This window comes from Polyodon spathula, chromosome 9 (assembly GCF_017654505.1).
Source record: "Polyodon spathula isolate WHYD16114869_AA chromosome 9, ASM1765450v1, whole genome shotgun sequence".
Taxonomy (NCBI): domain Eukaryota; kingdom Metazoa; phylum Chordata; class Actinopteri; order Acipenseriformes; family Polyodontidae; genus Polyodon; species Polyodon spathula.
Genome location: NC_054542.1, coordinates 10,197,802 through 10,220,631, shown reverse-complemented (window position 1 = coordinate 10,220,631; position 22,830 = coordinate 10,197,802). Strand labels below are relative to the sequence as shown.

General features: G+C 37.7%; 1 protein-coding gene across 3 annotated transcripts in view; it reads left to right on the top strand.

Annotated features, from left to right (window-relative positions):
- LOC121320400 (roundabout homolog 1-like) overlaps positions 1-14,803 on the top strand; it is a 389,786-nt gene extending 374,983 nt beyond the window's left edge. For all 3 annotated transcript variants that reach the window (XM_041258686.1, XM_041258685.1, XM_041258687.1), the window contains 10 exons: positions 805-959; positions 4,095-4,430; positions 5,568-5,678; positions 6,174-6,315; positions 6,577-6,840; positions 7,596-8,008; positions 8,546-8,698; positions 11,828-12,112; positions 12,988-13,190; positions 14,076-14,803. In XM_041258686.1, coding sequence (XP_041114620.1) covers positions 805-959; positions 4,095-4,430; positions 5,568-5,678; positions 6,174-6,315; positions 6,577-6,840; positions 7,596-8,008; positions 8,546-8,698; positions 11,828-12,112; positions 12,988-13,190; positions 14,076-14,090 — 2,077 coding nt within the window. In that variant the 3' untranslated portion in view covers positions 14,091-14,803. The remainder of the gene's footprint in view (positions 1-804; positions 960-4,094; positions 4,431-5,567; positions 5,679-6,173; positions 6,316-6,576; positions 6,841-7,595; positions 8,009-8,545; positions 8,699-11,827; positions 12,113-12,987; positions 13,191-14,075) is intronic.
- Positions 14,804-22,830: the final 8,027 nt, after the last annotated feature.

The window sequence follows — 22,830 nt, the reverse complement described above, 5'->3', positions numbered from 1 at the left end:
CCAGATTCACCCAGCATCGATTTTGAAGCATTGGACGAAACTAAACTCGCCCGTGCAAGCCCTGAAATTCAGTAAAAACTGTTGAAAAAACAGGTTTTGTCCAATCGTCTCTTTGAAGTTCTGGGCCTATCTATCTATCTATCTATCTATCTATATATATATATATATATATATATATATATATATATATATATATATATATATATAAGTATGTATATAGATAGATAGATAGATAGATAACATTTGGTTATTTTGACTTTTTGTAAGTATTATTTTGTATTGCAACTTCAAACCCAACTTCCGAAAATGCCTTTCTTCTTGGAAGGAACCTTCATGTAAGCATCTACCTGGTTAAGTAAAATAAATGCCACAAAGAATAAATACAGTGGCTCTCAAAAGTATTCACCCCCCTTGGACTTTTCCACATTTTATTGTGTTACAATGTGGCATCAAAGTGGTTTAATTAGGAGTTTTTGCCACAGATCAACACAAAAAGTCCATAATGTCAAAGTGAAAAATAAAATTTACAAATTGTTCTAAATTAATTGCAGATACAAAACAGAAAATAACTGATTGCATAAGTATTCACCCCCTTTGCTATGACACACTGGTTGTCGCTGGTTTATTTAGAGCCGTGAGTTCTTTTTTTAGGTTCATTCATAGTTTTTCAGCAATCTCAAATTATCTTCCTGACTTGCAAAACTCATTTTCATCTAACACAAGATCAAAGCAAGAGACTTAAGTATTCATTCAAAATTGAATTCAGAAAGTAGATTTAAATGCCTTCTGTATTTTATCCTCCAGACCTGGTTTGCTGAACATCGGTGAGCCTGCTGCACAACCATGGCTTGCAGATACCTGGCCCAACACTTGCTCAAACCACAATGACTGCAGCATGAACTGTTGTACATCAGGCAATGGAAACAGCGACAGCAATCTCGCGACCTACAGCCGCCCAGGTAAGGAAAAAAATCAGCACCAGTGCATTATCTTTTACTTAAAAGCTGAATCTTCTGTTTGTAAGGCAGTTTCAGTCACTGTTAAATAGCTGATTTTTGGTGCTTGGTTGGCAGCTTACTGTTTGAGAAACGTTATGTTGTAGCTTTACTACAGATTGACAGCCCCAACTTTCCTGACAGAATTAGAAGATTTACCCTGCATTGAATGCACATTTATTATATTTTGTAAGAGGTTGAGTTCAGAGGTAGGTTTTGTGATGTCAAATTTTATAGATGTCAATCAAGAAAGCTTGGTACAATAAAGCTGTCAACTCCTTAGGGTAATATATTTCAAATTATTCGTACCCCTTGATGCTATGATAGTATTGTCTATAAGGTGCTAGAAATGTCAATATGATAATGCAGAACATAATATCCCAATTTCAGTTATTGTTTCTATTATCTACAAGACTCATGGTACTTTCACAATGCTCCCCCAGTCTGGAAGAAAGTGCATCCACCAATAACAAGTAGAATTGTGAGGAAGGTTAATAATAATCTGAGACTGACTACCAAAGATATGCAAAGTGAACTGGCTGCAAGTGGGACTGGGGTTTCCATTTCAACCACAGGTTGAGTATTGCATGGTGAAGGTCTCAATGGTCAAAGGCCAAGGAGAAAGCTCTTAGGAAACCATCACAAGGAAAATCGCTTAAAGGTTGCAAAAATGGATATGACTTCAGGTCAAAGGGTTTCTGGAGTGATGAAACAAAAATCAAGCTATTTGGTCACGCTGATAGTCGCTACGTTTGGAGAAAGTCTGGTGAGGTGTACAAGGAAAAGAACACCATACCTACCTACCTACCTACTGTCAAGCATGGAGGTGGTAATAGCCTTCAGTGGGGCTATTCTTCTACTAATGGCACAGGAAATTTAGTTCCAATACATGGTAAAATGGATTCCATAGCATACCAAGAGATACTGGCCAATCATCTGAAACCCCCCTCTACAAAACTTGGTTTAAAGCACAACTAGATGTTCCAACATGACAATGATCCAAAGAATAAAATCTGGAATGGCCCAGTCAAAGTCCCAGTCCAAATCTGATTGAGCATCTTTGGTATGAGTTGAAGAAGGCTGTACACAAAGGAAGTCCTCGAATTTGAATGAACTAGAACAATTCTGTGTTGAAGAATTCAAAAAAATCACTAAAGAATCATGCCAAAAGCTCATTGACAAATAGCTTAATTGTTTAAAAGAGGTTATTATTGCTAAAGTGTCCTCAACTAGTTATTAATTTAATTTTCCTTGTCAGGGTATGAATACTTTTGAATTAGCATTTTTGGAGTTTTGCAAAAAAGAAATTGCTGAAATAAATATTTCTTGTAACTTTTTTTTCCTCAACCACAAAAGCAAAACTTTTGGTACTAAAGATGTTTCCTATAATTATTTGTTTTTGAGAAACTTATAGAAATTCTACATTTCCATTGGGGTACAGTATGTAAATGTTTGACTACAACTGTATATATGTATGTGCAATCTGATTTAGAAAAGTCAGCACTAATACTGATGTGAGCTACAAATGTAGTTCTGTATCGCAGTCTTGTGATTTGTTAGAGGTGAAAGCCACAGTGATTTAGAAAACCTGAAAAGCTTTTGGCTTCACTTTGTAAGTGATTGAATCGCTTAGCTGATTTACATACTGATGTTATGGTTCCAGTGTAATTTCTTTTTAGTGCGCTTGGTAATTTAAAATATGGAGAAAAGCCTCAGAGGGCAAATGCAAGCACATCTTAATGTAATACCTGTAATATTGTGAAAGTGGTTGTGTAGCTCCAGGTGTCCATTTAATACAGACAACAGTAAGAATAATCACAATCAGGACACAAGACTAAAGACTTAAAAGGAGCCAAGTGTTTCTACAGAGAGGCCAATCATAGATAATGTAGTTATACATTTAATAAGAATATACTCCACTGGCTTAGTCCCTGTATTTACCCCAATAGTTTGTAGAGCTAGTCAAAAGAAGAGTTTAAATGAACCAGTGAGAATTTGAAAATGTGAGCTTAAGTGCATAATACAGTTTTAAGATGAAGCCTGTTGTTATTTTGCTAATCTTTAGGTGTCATGTTTTTAGAACTCCTCAAATCACTATAACCCGTTGTGGTTGAATGGATATATACATATACATATATTCAATATGTTCTAAACAATAAGCTACAACACTTTTTGCAGGTTGTAGACACCTTAAGGAAAGGATTTCTGTTACTTGCATTCAGTATTTGGGTTATTGTGTGTTTTGACTGACATTTCAGAACATGGTTCTTAATAGCATTCCCTGTATAAATACAGCTGATAGAGACATTGTGCACCCCAGCCCTGTGCATATTTTGTATTTGTTGGATCATGATTTAAATGTACTGTTTATTGTTTAAAAAAACAATGTGTATTATTATTGTTTTACAACCTTATTGAGATCCTTGTGTTTCTTAGTAAAGATGAATTGCAGAAATAACAATAAAGTAATTACTAGTCTGCTGTATAGTTATACACTTTAAAGGATTACATTTAAATAGCTTTCTTACTCAGGTTTTCCTTATGGAACAGGCCATGTTATAATCGAAATATGACACTTTGAGATGTGTGCTATTGTAAAATTAACAGACAGCTAGGTGGTTGCGATATCAGTAATATGCAGTTAAAATACATCCTTTTTTAATTCCTTACCTAACGATTTTACCATTCTGTGTTAAATTATAAACAAACAAATGTTCATTGATTGCCATTTGTACCAGACCTGTATGATTCCTGGGTTTATGAATTTTGGAGAAATATTTATGTACTGGTGACACAAAATGATTGCAAAGTCACAGGAATAAAGAGTGAGAACAGATGCCATTCCTGTCTCCAGATGGCACTGTAAACCTTACTGATGAGAGTAACAGAAAATGACTGGGGAAATTGCCTCTTTATTCCATTCTCTCCCTTTTGTACAAGTTAATGCAGCAATTCTGTGGAAGCCTTGTATACCAAAAATACATTGTTGAAAGAAAATGTAACAATATCTATAAATGTCCTAACATTGAAAAATGAAATATCTTGTAAAGTGATTGGTAAGTTATTTTGTTTTTAAACATGGGGTTTTCTTTTGTTCAGCTGATTGTATTGCAAATTACAACAACCAGCTGGATAGCAAACAGACCAACCTGATGATGCCTGACTCTGGAGTCTATGGAGATGTGGACCTGAGCAACAAAATCAATGAAATGAAGACATTCAACAGCCCCAACATGAAGGACGGGCGCTTTGTCAACCCAGCAGGACAGCCAACGCCTTATGCCACGACCCAGTTAATCCAATCCAGCATTGGAAACAACATCAACAGTGGCAATACGGAGATGAACGAGAAACACTGGAAGCCATCCATCCAGCAAAAGCAGGAGGTCCCGGCCTTGCAGTACAACATCATGGAACAAAATAAATTAAATAAAGGTAAGTAAATATTAAAGACGTCCTGGTTGCAAATGATTCCAGAATGGAACAGCATGTCAACTGATTGCTACAGTTATTCAATTTTAAAACACTAAATCATCAAGCATTTTAAACAAGCTTTTGCAATCTGACTCTTTTTTTTTTTTTTTTTTTTTTTTTTTTTTTTTGGTTCTGTGTATGGCTATGCCAATTACATAAATAGCTAGCATTACCTATTTTTTGAGAATCTTTGCTTTTACACCTTTAATGAGCACCAATCAAACATGACCAGAACAGTACTAGAAAGTGTGGAATATAAAAAGGTCTTCTGACTTTGTATATATTTAGGTTTGGCATAGAAGACATCCCCTGCATTTATTTTCACATTTGGGATTTTTGCTACAGTTACTAACACCATGTGTACTGTATATTTTCCACAAGTCTACCAGTCTACTGTGTAATTTGTTTGCATTTTGTCTTGAATTGACTGCCAGCTAAAGAAAACCTTTACCATATCGAATGTTTAAACAGCATTTCCGGTATGTGTGTGGTTTTGAAATAAGGATAGCTTGAAGACTTCATAGAGTAGCTATTAACATAGCTGGTAATTCATGTCAGTGAGTGACAGCTGGATTGCAAATACAGTAATTTTATGTCAGTGGTACCTCAGACCAGTGATTGGTTTCATCTGTTTCTACTTTGAACTTTCTAGCAGAGAACCTTTAATCTTTTCCATGTCACGGTAATGTGTACTGTTAAAGTCAACATTGTTCTCTGGATAGTTTTTTTTAAGAATTTGCATCCAAAGAACAATAAAATATATGAATATCTAGTGAGAGTTACGTTTCTGTTATTTATTTATTTGGGTATATTGAAGTTGTGGTGCCCTACAATCAAGTTCATTTTACACTAAAATATAATTCATTGTCTGTCTGTTTCTACATTCTTCTTGGGTAAATATTAGGGACAACAGCTTCTAAACATAGCCATTACGTCAGTCTCTCACTCAAATAGACATGCTACTGCAGTTTGTACTTGCACTGGTATGGGGATATAAATTACACTGTGAAGAACTGTTGTAGGTGAATTTAATACTCCAATATTTAATTGTTATTACCATGTAATAAAACTGTACATGTGCATTGTAATTCCTTTCAGATTATCGTGTTACTGACACAAGTATTCCCGCCACAATCCCTTACAACCAGTCGCATGATCAGAGCACAGCTGGCTCGTACAACAGTTCAGATAGAGGCAGCAACACTTCAGGTAAGGAAATAAATAAACACACTGTGTATAGGCATTTATATACAGTATACATTTAAACATATCTACATACAAACAAATGAACATGAAAGTTCATAACTAAGCAATGCTTTACAAATGCATGTATTCAGTAGTTACCATCTACTTAAAGGGAGATGATAACTAGTGTTTACAACAAATATACAGCAAAGGTAAAACATTGCTTTTGTTGTAAACATTACAGGGTGTTCTGTAGCCCTTTAAACAGTTTATATTATCACATTTCCCAAAGAAAGTTCAGCATTTTGAACATTCGTCTACTGAATGCCGTGTTTAATTCAAAACATTCATTCAAATAAAGTACATTTTATACAGTTTGAATTAAGCCCTATAAATATTGACATCAGCCCAATATGAGCCATAATGTTGAAATAACATGTATTTTCAGTTTCAAATACATGCATAGTTAATATCAATTAGTAGTCGTAATATATGTTGTTTTCTGTGTGAAATCAAAAGGGAGTCAAGGTCACAAGAAATCCCGAACTCCAAAAATTCCAAAACAGACTACGCTGAACTGGGCAGACTTGCTTCCTCCACCTCCTGCCAACCCACTGCCATGTAGAAGCAATGAAGAGTACACCATGTCAATGGAAGAGAGGTAACCAGTTGAATGCATTATTAAGATTTTAGTGTGGATGCCCTGTAAAACTAAATAAACCTCATAGTAACATCACAGTTCATCAGTCTGCTTCCTCTCCGGAGCAAACAAGTCTCTGTTGTCAGCTGTGAAAATGTATACTAAAATAAAATTCATGAAGGAAATCAACTATAAAATACTGTATAAATCTTTTAAAATTGGTGGAAATTCCTCTATATTATATTTAACTGAAAAATATGTACTGATGTGTAATTCTCCCAGCTATGACCCAGAAATGAAGTGCCCCGTGCCCCCATCCAGAATGTACCTGCAGGACGAGCTTGAGGAAGATGAGGAGGATGAAGAGGAGGAAATTGAGAGGGGTCCCACTCCACCTATCAGGGGGGCTGCCTCCTCCCCAGCAGCCGTGTCCTACAGCCACCAGTCAACTGCCACTCTCACCCCCTCCCCACTAGAGGAGCTGCAGCCCATGCTACAGGAATGCCAGGAGGAAATGGCCCGCACACAGCACCAGCATGACAGGAGGTATGCAGTTTGTGAGTCTGTTGTATACAATGGTGTGTTAGCAGAGGTTCTCCTCCTGAGTTCATGTGAAACCTAAACTGGAGTAGACTCATTGCAAACTCTTTTAGTAATGTCGGATGTTTAGGTACTGTAGCGAAACACTGGCAGACTGTTAAACCTGGGCTATTCCAAAGTACATTTTTATTGACACTATTTATTTAAATGTTTTATGTTTATTTGATTTTAACTAAATAATGTTAGGAATGTTTTTCTCATCGTAAAATGCACCACATGCAGGAAATCTCAATCATTGTTTACACATCTGAATGTGCCCTATTTAAGTACGCTGATTAACATATGGTCTGTATAGCCTGTTGCTTTGATATTTTCCCTTTTAAACTTCAAGTCTAATTACAGCAGTCTACTTCAGTACTGCCATTAACTGTAATAGTTTCTGCGCTATCCCCTTGAAGGTACCTACATTACACGAATGTAGTGGCCCATATCTTTTTAGTCTGTGCTAAAATATTTGTTTTCTGTAAAATGTTACATGTGTAATAAAAAAAACACATTTGAAGTTGTAATTTAAAACCTACTATTGCTGCAGTTAGTAGCAGGGACATGTCTCTGTGGCTCACAGAGTGACGCAGAGGCAAACAGGATTCAAGTTAAAGCTATGAATGAGCTTCCTTCCAGGACTGTAAACACACTGGACAAGATAGGAGTTTACATAAGGAAAAGAAACCAATGGTGTGATCTTTGAATTACCATTTCAGGCGCCATCCAATCAGTCCTGCACCTCCTCCAAGGCCCATCTCTCCACCACACACATACGGTTACATATCTGGACCCCTAGTATCGGATATGGACACAGATGCCCCCGACGAAGATGCAGATGAGGCAGATGTTGAGGTCGCCAGGATGCACTCAAGGAGGCTGCTGCTGCGAGGGTTGGAGCAGACTCCTGCCTCCAGCGTGGGAGACCTGGAGAGCTCTGTAACAGGCTCCATGATCAATGGTTGGGGATCAGCCTCTGAGGAAGACAACGCTTCTAGCGGGAGGTCCAGTGCCGTCAGTTCTTCGGACGGCTCATTCTTCACCGATGCAGACTTTGCTCAGGCAGTCGCAGCTGCAGCAGAGTATGCTGGCCTCAAAGTAGCCAAATATTCAATGCCGGACGCTGCTAGAGGTACATTTGTGTTTTGTGGGTTGTGCACAAGCAAAAGAAGGCTGACCAGAAATGTGAAAAGGAATAACACACTTGCTAAATTCTGTACACTGATAGACAGCTGCTCATCAGGCTTGCATGCATAGAATACAGTTTATAAATTCCAACTACCAAGCCTGGATTAGTCTTTCAGTCTAATCTACAATCTACAGTCTACAACTAGCTTTGTTGATTGTTAATGTTGAGAGTCTTTAAACAGCAGGTAGCATGTTAAAGTCTCTGTTTTGATCTGTACAACAGTGTATATGTAAGTATGCAACATGGAATACCGCATCTTTTGTTCAGTGGGGTACTAATAGTAAAGGCAGTTGTATCAGGATCAGACTGTTTTGATGGCTAAACCATGAATATGAAAACAGAAGCTCATGGCTTCCCTAGGTAAACTGCCAAGCAAGTAACAGACCTAAAGTAATGCTGTGTTTTGTGGGATTGCAGTTAAAACATTTGTATGTTTTTTTTTTGTTTGTTTTGTTTTTTTAAACCTCTTCACATGTTTAGGCCGCAGACATTATATGAACCCCAACAGTCATAGACCTACAAGTCCTGTCTCTACAGACAGCAACATGAGTGCTGCTGTCATTCAGAAAACACGACCTGCCAAAAAACAGAAGCACCCACCTGCGCATCTGCGTAAAGATGTTTACACAGAAGGTAAGGGTGACAATGAATATACTTCAGGATAAGACAGCGTGTCATTTTGCTCAGTGTTGTTTTGAGTATTGTTTTTTTTTATATACAGCATCAAAGATGTGGACAATCCTCACTCCAGGTTTTTAAACTAAACATTGAGAAGAGTAAACTTTGACCATTTGTTTCCTGTGAGGGCCTCAGGCCTGGTGGTAGAGTGTGGGGGGGGGGGGGGGGGGGGGGGGGGGGGGGGGGGGGGGGGGGGTTGTTTTGGGGGAGCACATTATGGAAAAGGTCACCCAAGCCAAATAACTCAGATTTACCATTGTTACATGTTACACTTTCTGGAATTGTTTTTCCTTATTCACCTATTAGTAACCCTGACTTATGAGCAACAAGTTTACATGAATACAATGAATATAGTGTGCAGGTCCAAAGTGAGTGTATTAAACAAGTGACTGGACAATCTTGCATATATAAATGTATAAGCTCTCATAAATAAGTCTGATTCCCTTAGACAATGTTTCCCTATCAACTACATCAGATGCAAATTACCAGTTGCATTTACTTGCATAAATAAATAAACAAACAAACAACCTGTAGGGGAAATTACAATGTAATTAGCGGTCTACCTAAATCGCGATTGAAATTGAGGGGTCACCGTGAAATTCACCTCTTTTAGGGGCCAGTGCATACCGAACAAGTAAGGAAAAAAAGAGAAACGAACTACTGCATAACGCAAGTGACGCAAACTATGGATCTTCCTTCTGTAGATAGCCCTTTTTTATTCCTCTGTCTTCCTATGTGCATTGCACGCAAGCAAAAAGCAAACAAACAAAAAACGGCCACAATTAACATTTACAAAAAAAAATTCTCCAAAGCAATTAACATTGTTGTTTACTGTTCAAATGACAACAATGTTTTAATGAGCCTATCAGTGTGTCTGTACTGCTTTTGTGTGACCTGTACTGTGCAGTAGGGGGTGGGACAAAGTTGATGCTGCGTTGTTTTCATTTAGGTTGCTAAAATCTAATTTTCAGCACTGGAGGTAAAATTATTGAAATGGATGACAAAAAAAGCAAAGTATATTTCGGCTGATGATCGTTTCAAGATATTTCCCAAAGAAACTGTACATGCAGATTGAGGTAATTGTTTTGCATATCTTAATGTGTCTGAAGAAAATACGATCGACTGCTATTTAGCTTCAGAATCTCACATTAAACGAAAGGTTAATACAGAGGCTGCTGAACAGAACATAAAATAAACAGCTTTCAGAAAACAAACTGGAAAGTCAGCCCCGACAAAAAGTATCCCTGTCTGCAAGTTAAATCAGTACTAAAACGATCTAGGACAGCCACCTCGCCTGAACCTGCGCTTACTTTTTCGCAGTTAGAATTTTAGACACGAATAGGCACGCTTTCTTTGTTTTGACTCGGTACTAATAAAATAAATTATTGGATGGGACACATAACATGACAACGAACTTGCTGCATTTATTAAAGTATGCCAGATACCCTTAGGTAAACAAGTTTTTGGGCTGTCTCTAATTGATTTCCACATCTGTATAACTTGGCAAAGGTTTGTCTTACACTTCCAACCAATTCAGTGGATGCAGAACGTGCAGTCTCAATGTATGGGCAAGTCAACTGCAGGGGGGATGCTGCATGCCTTCCTTTAACAAATGACAGCACTCTGTTTTAGTAAGGAACAAAATCTATTATAGTTAGATTTTTGTGTTTAACTTTACTTGTATTTATGATGTGTCGTAGATTTATTTATCTCAATGTGGGATCTAAACTGGGGGGGGGGGGGGGGGGGGGGCGGGGGGGGGGGCGGGCTTTGGCCATTGTCAATCTGATATTAGACAACATTAAATATTGGTATAACACAGTGCACCTGGGCTTTCTGGCGTACGCCCAGGCAAGCCAGTCTTGACCCTTTCATTATTACAGCATCGGTTTTCATCCATGTGTTGTGGTGGGTGATGAGGAGAGTCAGCAAACCCTGTAAATCTTATTCTTTATAAGCAATTTTACATTTATGGCTCCCCCGCAGAGCAATTTAGCTTTGTTTTCCAGGGAATCCTTGCTGACTTTGTTGTTTTACATCAGGCTGTCAAGAATAGCCTTAACAAGGCTGCCAAAATCCATAAATTGAGCACCTATTAAATGTACAAGTTGCATGTTCATGACAGTTTTCATATCCTACTTTGCTAATTCCTCTATTACAAAAGCCACTCTTTTTATACCAATATTATTGCAGTGATAATAGATTCCATTAGTTAAAAAAAAAATTAAAAATACATGAATTGCTTTTTATTGTGTTTGTAATACATATTTAACAACAAGCAAATACAGGACAGCATCATTAAAAAAATGTGTATCTTGTTTAGTTTTCCTTGTTATTATTTACCAAGACACTGTGATGCTTAATGAGTTCATATAGTATGGGGAGAATTCTAGGCTGTTAACACCCTCCAAGGACAAACTCCCTTTATTTGTTTAAAAAGTTCAGTTTGCTGGCTTCAGCTGAGCCTTTTAAACATGTTCACTATACTTGTGTCAGAGGTGAGGTCAGGGGATATTGTTCCATCTAGTTTGTCTGTCGGTGGTTACTAGGGGTGTGCCTGAGTACGAGTACAAACAAGTAAATATAACAAGTATGGCCATTTTTCTGAGTACAAGCAGTACACAAGTAATTTTGCTATTACTAGTTACTCGAGAGAAAAAATGTGAAAGAAATGCGTTAAATCAGCTGTTGGCTCCAATAGGGCAGAGATGACTGTTGATCTCAAGTCAGATCTTAACCGTTAGAGATAGAGATCAAATACAGGGTGTGAGGAGGAACAACTATGACTAAGAATCATTCTGTGTTGCATGACTGAAGAGGTCAGACAGACAGAACGTTCAGTTCAGTATCAGACTTTCACTTTGTAAAAGAGATTACCTAACAACTTTGCAAAAAGAATATCATTCATTAAAATAAATATTATATATATATATATATATATATATATATATATATATATATATATATATATATATATATATATATATTAAAAAAATGTTTTGCTTTTGGGTAACTTGGGGATTTTAGATGGTTACCCAATTATTTGGAGTCAAGAAGCTAACATGTACTGTATTATGTTCACAGACCTGCCTCCTCCCCCATTGCCTCCCCCTGCTATTAAGTCCCCCACCCATCAGACAAAATCCCTATTGGAAGGGCGCCCTATGATGTCATCCAAACTGGCATCTGCAGAGCAAAGGGGCGACCGGTCAGCAGAGAGGAGAGGTGGAAACTACCCCAGACAGCACTCAGAGCGTACAAGCTCAACAGAATGCAGAGAGTCCCAGGAACGGCAGAGGGAAAGCAAATCGCGAGGAAGCAGGTCGGCAAGGCATGAGGGCATGCCAGGCAAGGCTCGTCAGCACCCAGGTACAAAAGTATTACAAGTCTAAGGTTTATAGGGTCCCTGAGTGGCTTACTTGCATGACTGTGTGGTGTGCATGGTGAGTCATAAAGTCAGGGGAGCACAGGTCTGCGTCCTGGCTCTGCGAAGTTGATGGTCTTTGCTGGGAATTCCAGAGGGAGCTATTTTTCCTCATCGCACTACAGCGGATGTTACTGGCCAGGCACCTGATAAGCTCAAACAGACACCTGCAGGGCTGGTCTTTTGTCCTGACATCCGCTCTCGAGTTCCTGGGTGTAAAAGGGGAAATTGGCTTGGCCGTTGAATTGAAGGACACACACTGAAACTTCAGTTCTCCTTAGCTGAGTGGGAAATCTTTGTAAAATAATTGGGCACAGAATTATTAATTTATATAGAATACAAAAAAAAAAAAACAATAAAAAGTTTTTTTTTTTTTAAAAATGGTGAGAAAAGTTTACTTGATTACTCTCTGTTCTACCTGTAAATAGTTTCGAAAAACTTTTTTCACAATTAAATTTCAATTTTTTTTTTAAAATTTAAAGCTTTGTACTAAAAGTCTGTAAATTAAATACCTGATATGTTTATATCCAGTCTTTGTTTTTCTTTTGTTAATGGTTCCCCTAATACTATAAGTTCATGATTGAGCAATATTTTAAGTCAAAGCTCAGTCATAGATTCTAAGGTAACTATATAGACTAGTGTTTCAACAAGGTAATGTAATCTAGCTGAAAAAGTAAAAAAGAAAGTGCTCCAGTGCATGAAGAGAGGCATATGTCAGTGCAGTTACGTTTTGAATGACCAAGAATTGCCATAATCATTTAGAACCGGTGTAGGTTGAACGCATTAATCCTTGCTAAGATTCTTATTTATCAATGTATAGGCCCTGAGGATATCCTGCCATACAGCCGGCCCACGTTTCCCACAGCACACAATCCCAGAGATCCCAGCTCCTCCAGTTCCATGTCATCAAGGGGTTCTGGGGGGAGACGACGAGCAGATCAGACTAGTGCAGGACGAAGGAATCCTTCAGATGCCGGATTGCAAGGGATGGGAACCTTTGAGCAAGAAAATGATGAGCTAGAGGTAGTTTCTTCTTGTATAGTCTTGCATCCCATCTTAGGTCTCTAAGCACACGAGAACAAGATATTGCAGTTTAGTACTTTTTGCAAAAAAAAAAATGAACATGTAACATGCATTATGCAAGGTTTATTTATGGAGACCAAAGGGTAATTCCAGCTCAAGTGGACGGAGTTCTAGAAGATGTTTAATTAATTTGTTGGTGATCATACATAAACCATATGTGATGGAAAAGGGTTTCCGGATTAAAAATGTGCAAAAAAAGAGATGTGAAACCCATGCCCTCTACATAGTCAAACCATATATGAAAATTGCAAAAATTACCACTTGATTACTAATTTGAAGGGGGGTGGCCTAAGAAATATCTTATTGATACATGCCATTGATGTAGGGGGTTAGGTAACCCCCTTTAGTAAACTTCGGCTGCACTGACACCAAAATATTCCTGAGTTTTTCAAGTTTTAGGAACCAGTTTGGCAGAATTTTTTGCTGAAAGGAATGAAAAAAAATGGAGGCAACCATTCTTATTCAAAGACCTTGATCAAACTGTACCAAGGTGACTTATCTTTATTTATCTGCCCATGTTAATCTGCCTAGACTTATCTATACATCATTCTTTACTTGGAATGAAAGCTGTGGCATTTTCCTCACCACTTTATCTTCTTGCATCTTTAAACCAAAACCCTATCTGCTGAGCTGGAATATTTTGAACTGACCTTTAGACAATACATCACTGTGTTTAGTGACAGGCGATTGTAAAGTAAGTTGTTGGTCAAAAAAAAGTCATGGTCAAGTAAGCCAGATCCTTATTAGCAAGGTTTTTTTTTTTTTTTTTTTTTTTTTTTTTTTAAATACATTGCATTAAAACTCAAATGTGTTTACTCTTCACAGGGAGCAGAAAGCTGAAGAGAAAAGTGAACAGCAAGGAAAAAAAAAACAATTAGTCCTGATATTTAATTCCAGATAAAATGTTTGGTGCAATCAAATTATGTAAATTATGTTTCTTTTCATCTTGTTAAACTGACCAATTTATATTAAAAAAAAAAAAAAAAAAAAAAAAAAAAAAATTTGTTTTAATTTATGACTGAAATTGTGATGCCCAGTTAAAGAAAAAGTAAAGTAAAAGAACATAATCTAGTGGTACTGTTCCAGTTTCAATGCAATATGGGGTAATAGTGTACACACACTATTATGCAAGGAATTGTTTTTATCAATCCCTTTCGAAAGCCCTTACAGTCATGTGTTACTGTAATAAAATTAGCTACAAGCATATTGGGGTGGCCCATATTGTAAATATATATCATCTTTTTTTGTAATTTGTCGTGGTACTTAAAATGTGTCTTCCTTGTTTTTATTTTATCATTGTTGTACAATTTTTCAAATGTTGAACCACCCCCAAGCAAGTGCCACTTAGGGAAAGTTTAATTTGTATATTATTTTATTTTTTTGTAATGCACTGTTTTTTCTTCTTCCTTGGTTTTAAAAGCACAATCACTAAACTTTATTTTAAACCATTGTATCTATTAACATTTTTGTCTACTGAACAATAAAGTATGACAAGAAAGTTTTGTTTTTATCATGGTGTTGTAGTTGAAATGATAAGCTGATGGCAATGGAAGGAATTTGCATAGATAAAACGAGGCCCACCTGGAGAAGCCTTCATTTCACGGGAATTCTCAAAAGTATTTCCAAAATTCCAGACATCTCACTCCTAAGTTCCAAAAGGTATATGGATCCATGTGTACTTTTTGAGTTTGTCTGTTTAAGTTTATGATGATGCCAGCAACCATCTGGAAGCAGAGACTTCTCTGTTCAATTGAGGATGATAACACTTCAGGACTTACACAACAATAAAAATAAATAAATAATAATAATAAAAAAAAAAAAAAAAAACTGTACTAATGTGCAGATGAACATTTGGAGTGCCATCACAGCAAACATAATTTTGTACTAAAATGTAGTTAAAACTGTTTAAATGGTTACATAGCCAAGAATTACAGTACTAAGGGAATTTAACATTGTTGTTTTCATTATTTTCATGTAAAAGGCAACTTATTTATCGTTGGCCATAATTTTGCATACTGAGGATCAAATAATCCTATGTTTTTTCACATTATTTATTAAAAATGTCCTCAAATGCCAAAACAAAAATCTCTGTGATGCTGTTTGTTGGTCCTTTTTACAAGCATGTTATAACTTCAGTATATGTTGTTCTTTTTGTAGTTATTCAGACAAGTAAGGGGACTGGGGTGTGGGTGGGAGTGGTATAACACAGACACTGACAACAGCATTGCCTGAACAACAAAAAAATAAGTGTGTCCCTTTAGAAAATCAGCCAGGTATGGTAACATTTCCCTTTTGCACTCTACAACTAATTATAACATGAAAAGCAACTACAAACCAGCTTGTATTTTACTGTTAATCTTGTATTTTAAAAGACACAATAATCGCTGACCATAGATTTGAAAGCCATTGTGGGTGGATTTAGAAGTGTTTTTAAGTCTAGTGTACATTGAACGATGAAGCCTGTCGTTTATTTTAGAATTTAAAATGTTTAACTCGGAGGCAAAAAAATTGAAAACAAATCATTGCTATTATACACCACTGCTTTATAACAACAAAAAACCCCAAAACCTTAGAACATGTTCTAGTCACTTTTTTGTTGTTTTTGTTATTGAATGAATATAGACATATTTGCTTTTTACTTTGATCTCTTCTGTGGTTGTCTACTAGGTTGTCATAATGATGGAATTATTATTAATATTTTCAATTGAAACTAGTTCCATTACATACACTATGGAAAACGCTGTAGTGTATTGTGACATATCCTATGGTAATGGAATGGTGGTGATTGATTAATGTATGTGCCCTTAGTATGTCTGAAACTTGGTGTAGAACACACACTACATTTTCTCACTATTTCTCGTAGACCTTCAGTTTCACTAGCAGATCATCACCCTATATTACTTGGAAAACTTCTCTAACCACCCATTTGTTTGATGGTACTGCATCTGAATGGAATGGCATTCCATTTCATTTGGCTCGCTTAGGCTGCTTGAAATTTATATTACAGTTTGAACACGTTTCAAGATTTTGATGTCCCGGTAGCTTTAGTGGGCACCTGCCATAGGATAATGAATGGTCTAATTGGACCTTGATTGGCTGAGAGGTTTATAATTGAGAGTTGCTAACTTTGTTGAGGTTAACCAAATGAATAAAATGAAATATATGTAATGGCATATTGCACCCCATAAACAGACTGCTGAATTGATACGTGTTTCTATGTGTAGAGAAACAGTCATGTGCTGGTTTGCAATATTAAACAGATGGTCTACTCACACTAGTTCTGCACCCAGTCCTGAGTTTTAGAACTTTGAGTTCGAACAATCAAGCCGCTGGTTAACAGAAGTCACACCTGAGTATGAAGGGTTACTAATAGGGGTTGTTTATGCATCTTCTGTATAAGGGAGGAACAATGTATCATATGAGAATGGGTCCTGCTAAAACAATGTACATGAAGACCTCACTGTATACAAGTTTATCTTTAATATTAATAACATTTAAAAACATGTATAACGTTTATACAAAACGTGAACAGGAACAAACTAAAATGTCTGTTAAAAGCAACACATTTTTATTTATTATTGTGGCGGGGTGCCCCGCCCCATGTGCGTAGTTTTGTGTTTTATGTGATGTGTTGGTGTGTATGTATCAAGTGAACAATTAATTAGTAACTGAATCTCGGCACAGCTGTATATATAGATGCAAATATGAAGATAGTAACAATTGCTACTCGTGCGGGAGAACCCACACGATACTTGTTTAGGGTTCATCCATTGTCTGTTTTGTCTGTCAATTTACTTTGGCCAATGTGCTGTTTTGTTTGTTCAGTGTTTTTGTTCATTTATAATGAAATGCACCACCTGAAGGAAGGGGAAACCAACATTGAAAGAAAACCCCCATTTATGAGAAGCTTGCGTCGGGGTGAGGTGAAGTCGGCGGAAGACTGGTTCCTCTGAGAAGAAACTCAACCCCAGCCACCTGCCCAAAAGACGGGGAGGAGCAGCCATCCCAGGAAGAAGGGAAAAAAGCCAGCACAAGCTCCAGCGCATGTGAGGGAGGAGCCAGAGCGCCCAACGCCCACAAATGGGGAGTACAAGGGTCCAATGCCCTCGGGGGAAATCTTGGAATGGCTGATGGACCCCACTGAGACAATCCATGGTGAATATGCTGTAGGCCAGAGATGGGGAGCAATAGGAGACCTGGGAATGACACCACCACCCAGTGTCCCTCCCAGACATCACAGCCATGGTACTCCGGTACCTGGTTGCCGATATGGGACTGTCCCCACTGCCTCTAGTCCCATTGGGAGGAGCCACGCCTCCTCCAGATCCATAGGCAGTAGGCACGTCCACAACAGGGCCCAAAGGAGCCGCACCAGTCTCAAGTGACTGAAAAAGAGCTGCACCATAGTCCTCAGCGACCAGAGGAGAGCTGCACCAGTCCCCAGTGAGAGACTGTTGGGATGAGATACAACAGAATTTGTTGCACATGAATCTGCATTTGCATTTTCTTCATTTGAAACAGTTACAGACATTTGCATTTCAGAGTTACATACGCTTTCAGCATTTTCAACATGTTCAGGGGTACATACAAAAACAACAGTTTACCTGCTACCAAAACCATGTACGTTACTGGACCCAGTACCTTCTTAATTATCCAGTTTTGCCATTTGTTCAGGAAACAGAGACCTGAATGTAGATCTAGAATTTGAATTCAGCAACTGCATTTGTTTTTGTTGTTGAAGCTGCATGTATTGTGATGTGTCTGGTCTCAGCAATGAGAAACACGTTCGGAGCTGTCTCTTTAAAAACAGCACTGTTGTCGCGTTGTCTGGTCGATCTGTAAGCTAACAGAAAATGTGCAACTCTGTGCTCAACAGACAAGTCGGGTTTGTTACTTTTCTCAAAAGCTTGTGTAAAAGTCTGTACCCATTGTTCCGCAGCTCCTTTAGAAGCAGGGTGGTACGGAGCAGATCGAGTGTGTCTGCAATCTCTTCCGGCAAACCATAGGCAGCACATGACTCACTTAATACCTCAATTGTTTTTGCCATTTTGGCATTTGGCACAAGCACTATGTGCAGTTAAGGACTGGCACGTGTGTCCTCTTAATGTTTGAGTCCAGCTGCAGTAGTACAATTAGTGGAAAACCTGCACATTTTGTTAATTTTTTAAATCATCCTTTGTTATCGGAGTAGTAGTGAGAAAAACGTTATTTGCATTATGGAATGCCCTGACTTTGTAGTTTATGGCTGGACAAGGTGGAGAACTACTGAGCCCGGGTTAAGAAAAAATGTTTGAATAGAATTGCCGAAGAATGTTGATATGCTGTAATATCAACACCCCCATGTTTTGACCAATCAGGATAGAGTATTTAAAATAACTTATATAAAGGATGCCAGACTACGGAGCAAAGTCTAGAGAGCTAGCTCTTTATGCTCTTCACTCTAACTGATTTCATTGTGAATACCTGTTCCTGTAATGGATGTCTTCAACCTGCAATGTAAATTTTAAAAATAATAAAAAGGCACGTCTGAAAACTACAGGATATTGTCCTGCCTGTTTTACATCCTGTAACGATCCTGGCTACTGGTAAGACAAGCTTGAGGACAAACCCTGTGACAAACGGTACTGTAATATATTTTATAGTTCTTACTATAATGAAGGAGACCAGACTGTATTGAAACTTAACATAGAACTCTTTATTTTTCAGAACCTCGGTGTATTACAACATCGGAATGTTACTTAGGCTAAGTGAAACGACACTGAGGCCAAAATCCTTTTCCTGACCGTCAGTATCTATGAACAGGGCTTCTCACTTTCCAGGGTTTCAATAAATTAATATGGTAAATTTGAGGTTTGTTTCAGTGATCAGGTTTTCGAATTTCACAATTTACTTTGCCAATAGCCCGAATCATCTCATAATGTTCCTGCCACTTAGCAAATAACTCAAATTCTGATGTGGAAAGTAATAACAGTACTTTGTCTCCAGGTCCTAATTTGTGTTTTTGTTGTTGTTGTTGTGCTGTTGCTGCTGGTGATGCTGAGCCAGTTTTAAATTCTCTTTTGCCAAAAGACCAACCAATCCCAGCCAGTCTCTCAAAAGAAGTACATGTTTCACTACATTTTTGTAATTATTAGTTTGGTCTTCCCACCCCTCTCTTACAAGATGGAGGATACCTCAGGGTTGTCTCTCATACAGTAACTCAAAGAGTGAAAACCCTGTTGAGCTCTGCGGCACTTCTCTCACTGCAAAAAGGAGTTAGGGAAGAAGTTTCGGCCAATTTTTCTGCTCTTGGTTAACAAACCGCCTCAACTTCTGTTTTAGGGTCTGATTAAACCCTTTCACGAGTCCGTCCATTTGTAGATAATAAACGAAGGTCCTAATACAATGGAGTTTTAATCATTTATACATTTGATTTAGACAGTTTGACATAAAGCTATTCAATAGTACAAGATCCCTTTCAACCATTTGAGACTTACCTGCCTCAAAAATCTGGAGGCCACATCCCACTCCATAGCTTATGGGCAGTTCCAAGCAACGTGGCCGGACTCGTGGCACTGGTAGCAGACTGGGACAAGGGAATCGCTGCCTGGTCGAGTGGGGACCTCTTTTCTACCCCAGCTGCGGGCCAACCTTGGTCTCCACTGTTGTGGAGGGTGGCCGTCCATTAGGATTCTAGGTTGTGCAAGTCCGTGGGTGATGGGTGTCTTTTGAGGAGGGGTCTTCGAAACTGGAGGGCCCTTGGGTTGGGAGGAGGAAAGGTGGGTGGTGCCGAAGCCAGGGAATCTTCAAAGCCCTCGGCCAAGACTATGGCTTGTAGTGGGGTTGTCGGCTGACCCAGGCCTGGGTCTCTGCTCCCACCAGCACTTGATGGCCAGCAGTCTCCTTAGTGCCACCTCTTCCTGCTGCTATACCTCCCTGGCTTCTCCTCTTCTCTCTCCCTGATCCATGGTCGTTGCCTCAAACATGGCCGCAATAATACTGGGGTCCATCCTCCAGTCTTGGGAATCCAACGAAGACACCATGTGTCAGAATGTGAGTGGTTGTGGGAAGAAGTGAATATACAGAACAACAAGTATATTTACAAATGACCATGTATTTATTTAAATTAAAGTTTGCCCAGATACCAACAATAACATTGTGGAAAGGCAGATGTGGGGGTTGCAGTCCCAAACACAATAGTCCAACAACAATGTCCAATCCACATGTGAACACACAGGTTGAGTGATGGAGAAGTACAGGTGCTTGAAGGTTGCAATTGTGCTGCAACTTAAAACTGTGTTGAACCCTTCAGCTATGTAAGAGGAGAAGATGGCAATTTGTAACAGTTCCGGAGATAGTCAAAGTGAAAGTGAGGAAGTCTGGGTGGCTGAACTAGACCTTAAATCTAATGCCAATCTGGTGGTTAGCTCAATGATTGGGTCATGGAAGCGGTGAACAAGATCGTTGGTTCACACCTAGGTCATTCAGACTAAGGCGTATTCACTACCACCAATGCTTTTGAGCTAGCCAATCACCTTGACCCACAAGATTTGATGGAGACATACAACATACAGACGATGAGGCAGCATCACTTTGAAGCCTTGAAGACACAAACATTGTGCCATTTCCAAAAATATGCAAGCGTAAGAGAGGAAGAAAGGAGCAAGCAGTTATTGTAAAAATATAAGTTGACAAACTCTTTCAGAGATTATTTTAATTACTTGTTTTGTAATGTAAAAAGTTTTTTTTTTCTTTTTTAAAAATAAATATTTTGTTGCACTTGCATTTACATGTTTTAATGTTCTATTAGATGTTATTCAACTTTTTTCCTCTGGGGAATTTGACGGAGAACAAGCAGTAGTGTTTAATATAAATAGTTGAGCCTGCATTAAAAGGCACATAAGGACCTTTTTATTTAATTGTGTTACATGCTCCCATGTGTTGCAACAACTGTTTACGTAAAGTGTGTGTATTGTTTTACTTGTGTGGCTAGAGCCTTAATAAGGTAATTTATTAATGGGTAATTAAGGCTCCAGCCACAAATATAAAAGGACCCACTCTTTCAGAGAAAGTGTGTCAGAGATTAGATGTGAGTCTAAATTAATAAAGAAACAATTGCTATATTGAAAATATACTTGTTTAGAAATGTTAGTGTTTGTTTCACTTTGGCCAGATTGCCCTTTGCTTTGTTTTGTGTGGTCTTTTTTTTTTAAACTGTTTACTTGGTCAATTATTAAACATGAGCGCAGCAACGCCGTTTTGCACGTACAAAACATTGTTATGGTTTCATTTCCTGGTCTGACTGCACCACCCATACGCACCACTCGAGCCACCTGAACACAGTGCCCATACATTTTTCAGTGTGCGCCTATATTTTAGCGTTAGCGTGGAACCCTGAACCCTGAACCCTGAACCCTGAACAACATCCTGTTGGTTTATGTCAGTGATAACACTGATCCATTAATAACCGTGTGGCTTCCAATACAGAATGTTTTGTCTACAGTTACTGCACAGATATAGTTTCTTACCAAAAAGATCAAATAAGTAGCCTTTATTTAAAAATAAATAAAATTAAAATAAAATAACAGAGTAAGTATGCTTCCTTGAATGAAATATTTCCTTGGCAAAGTTTGCAAATTGTGTTTTCTCCTGCTTGAGAAATAAATTCCACCCAATGCTTTGCTTGGATGCCATTGTTATGTTTATGGCAAGCCAAATTGTCATTTAGAGATATCTCAATTTAATTTATAGATATCTCAAAATATTTAAAGATATCTCTAAATCATTTTAAGATATCTAAAATACATTTAGAGATATCTCAAACTGATTTACAGATATCTTTAAATGGAGCTTTAAATTAGATATCTAAAACACATTTTTAGATATCTCTAAATCGTTTTAAGATATCTCTAAATAATGTCCTGTTCATTTAAAGATATCTGTAAATCATTTGAAGATATCTTCAAATGAACAGGAAGCCATTTCAAGATATCTCGAACTGACTTCCTGTGAAAATGAATATATATAATATATATATATATATATATATATATATATATATATATATATATATATATATATACACACACACACACACACAGTAGTCTCCAGTTAAGAGAACACTCCTCAAGAAGCAAGCAAAGTGTTCTCTTAGCAAAAGTGTTCTGTAAGATGGACCAGACGCAATATTAATCAATAAATAAATATGTATTACTTGTGCATCAACATATGAAATTAACTGATTAAGTTAAGAAACAGCAACAGGTAAGTGTATGCTAATAAACTACAATAATAAAGTAACAAACAATCTAACATTAATAAACTGTCAAACTAAATTTATACAGCACCCTTACACATGTTAGAAAATGCAGCAGCAGCTCTAGATTAATTATGAATACATGTACAGGAGCAATATTCAAGACAGGAACATTCTTTAATAACAGAATGGTGAAGCAACTCACTAAATTGTTCAGCGACTTGTAAGAACATAAGAAAGTTTACAAATGAGAGGAGGCCATTCGGCCCATCTTGCTCGTTTGGTTGTTAGTAGCTTATTGATCAGAAAGCTGCTTGATGAGATTTTGGGAAGGATCCCAGGGTG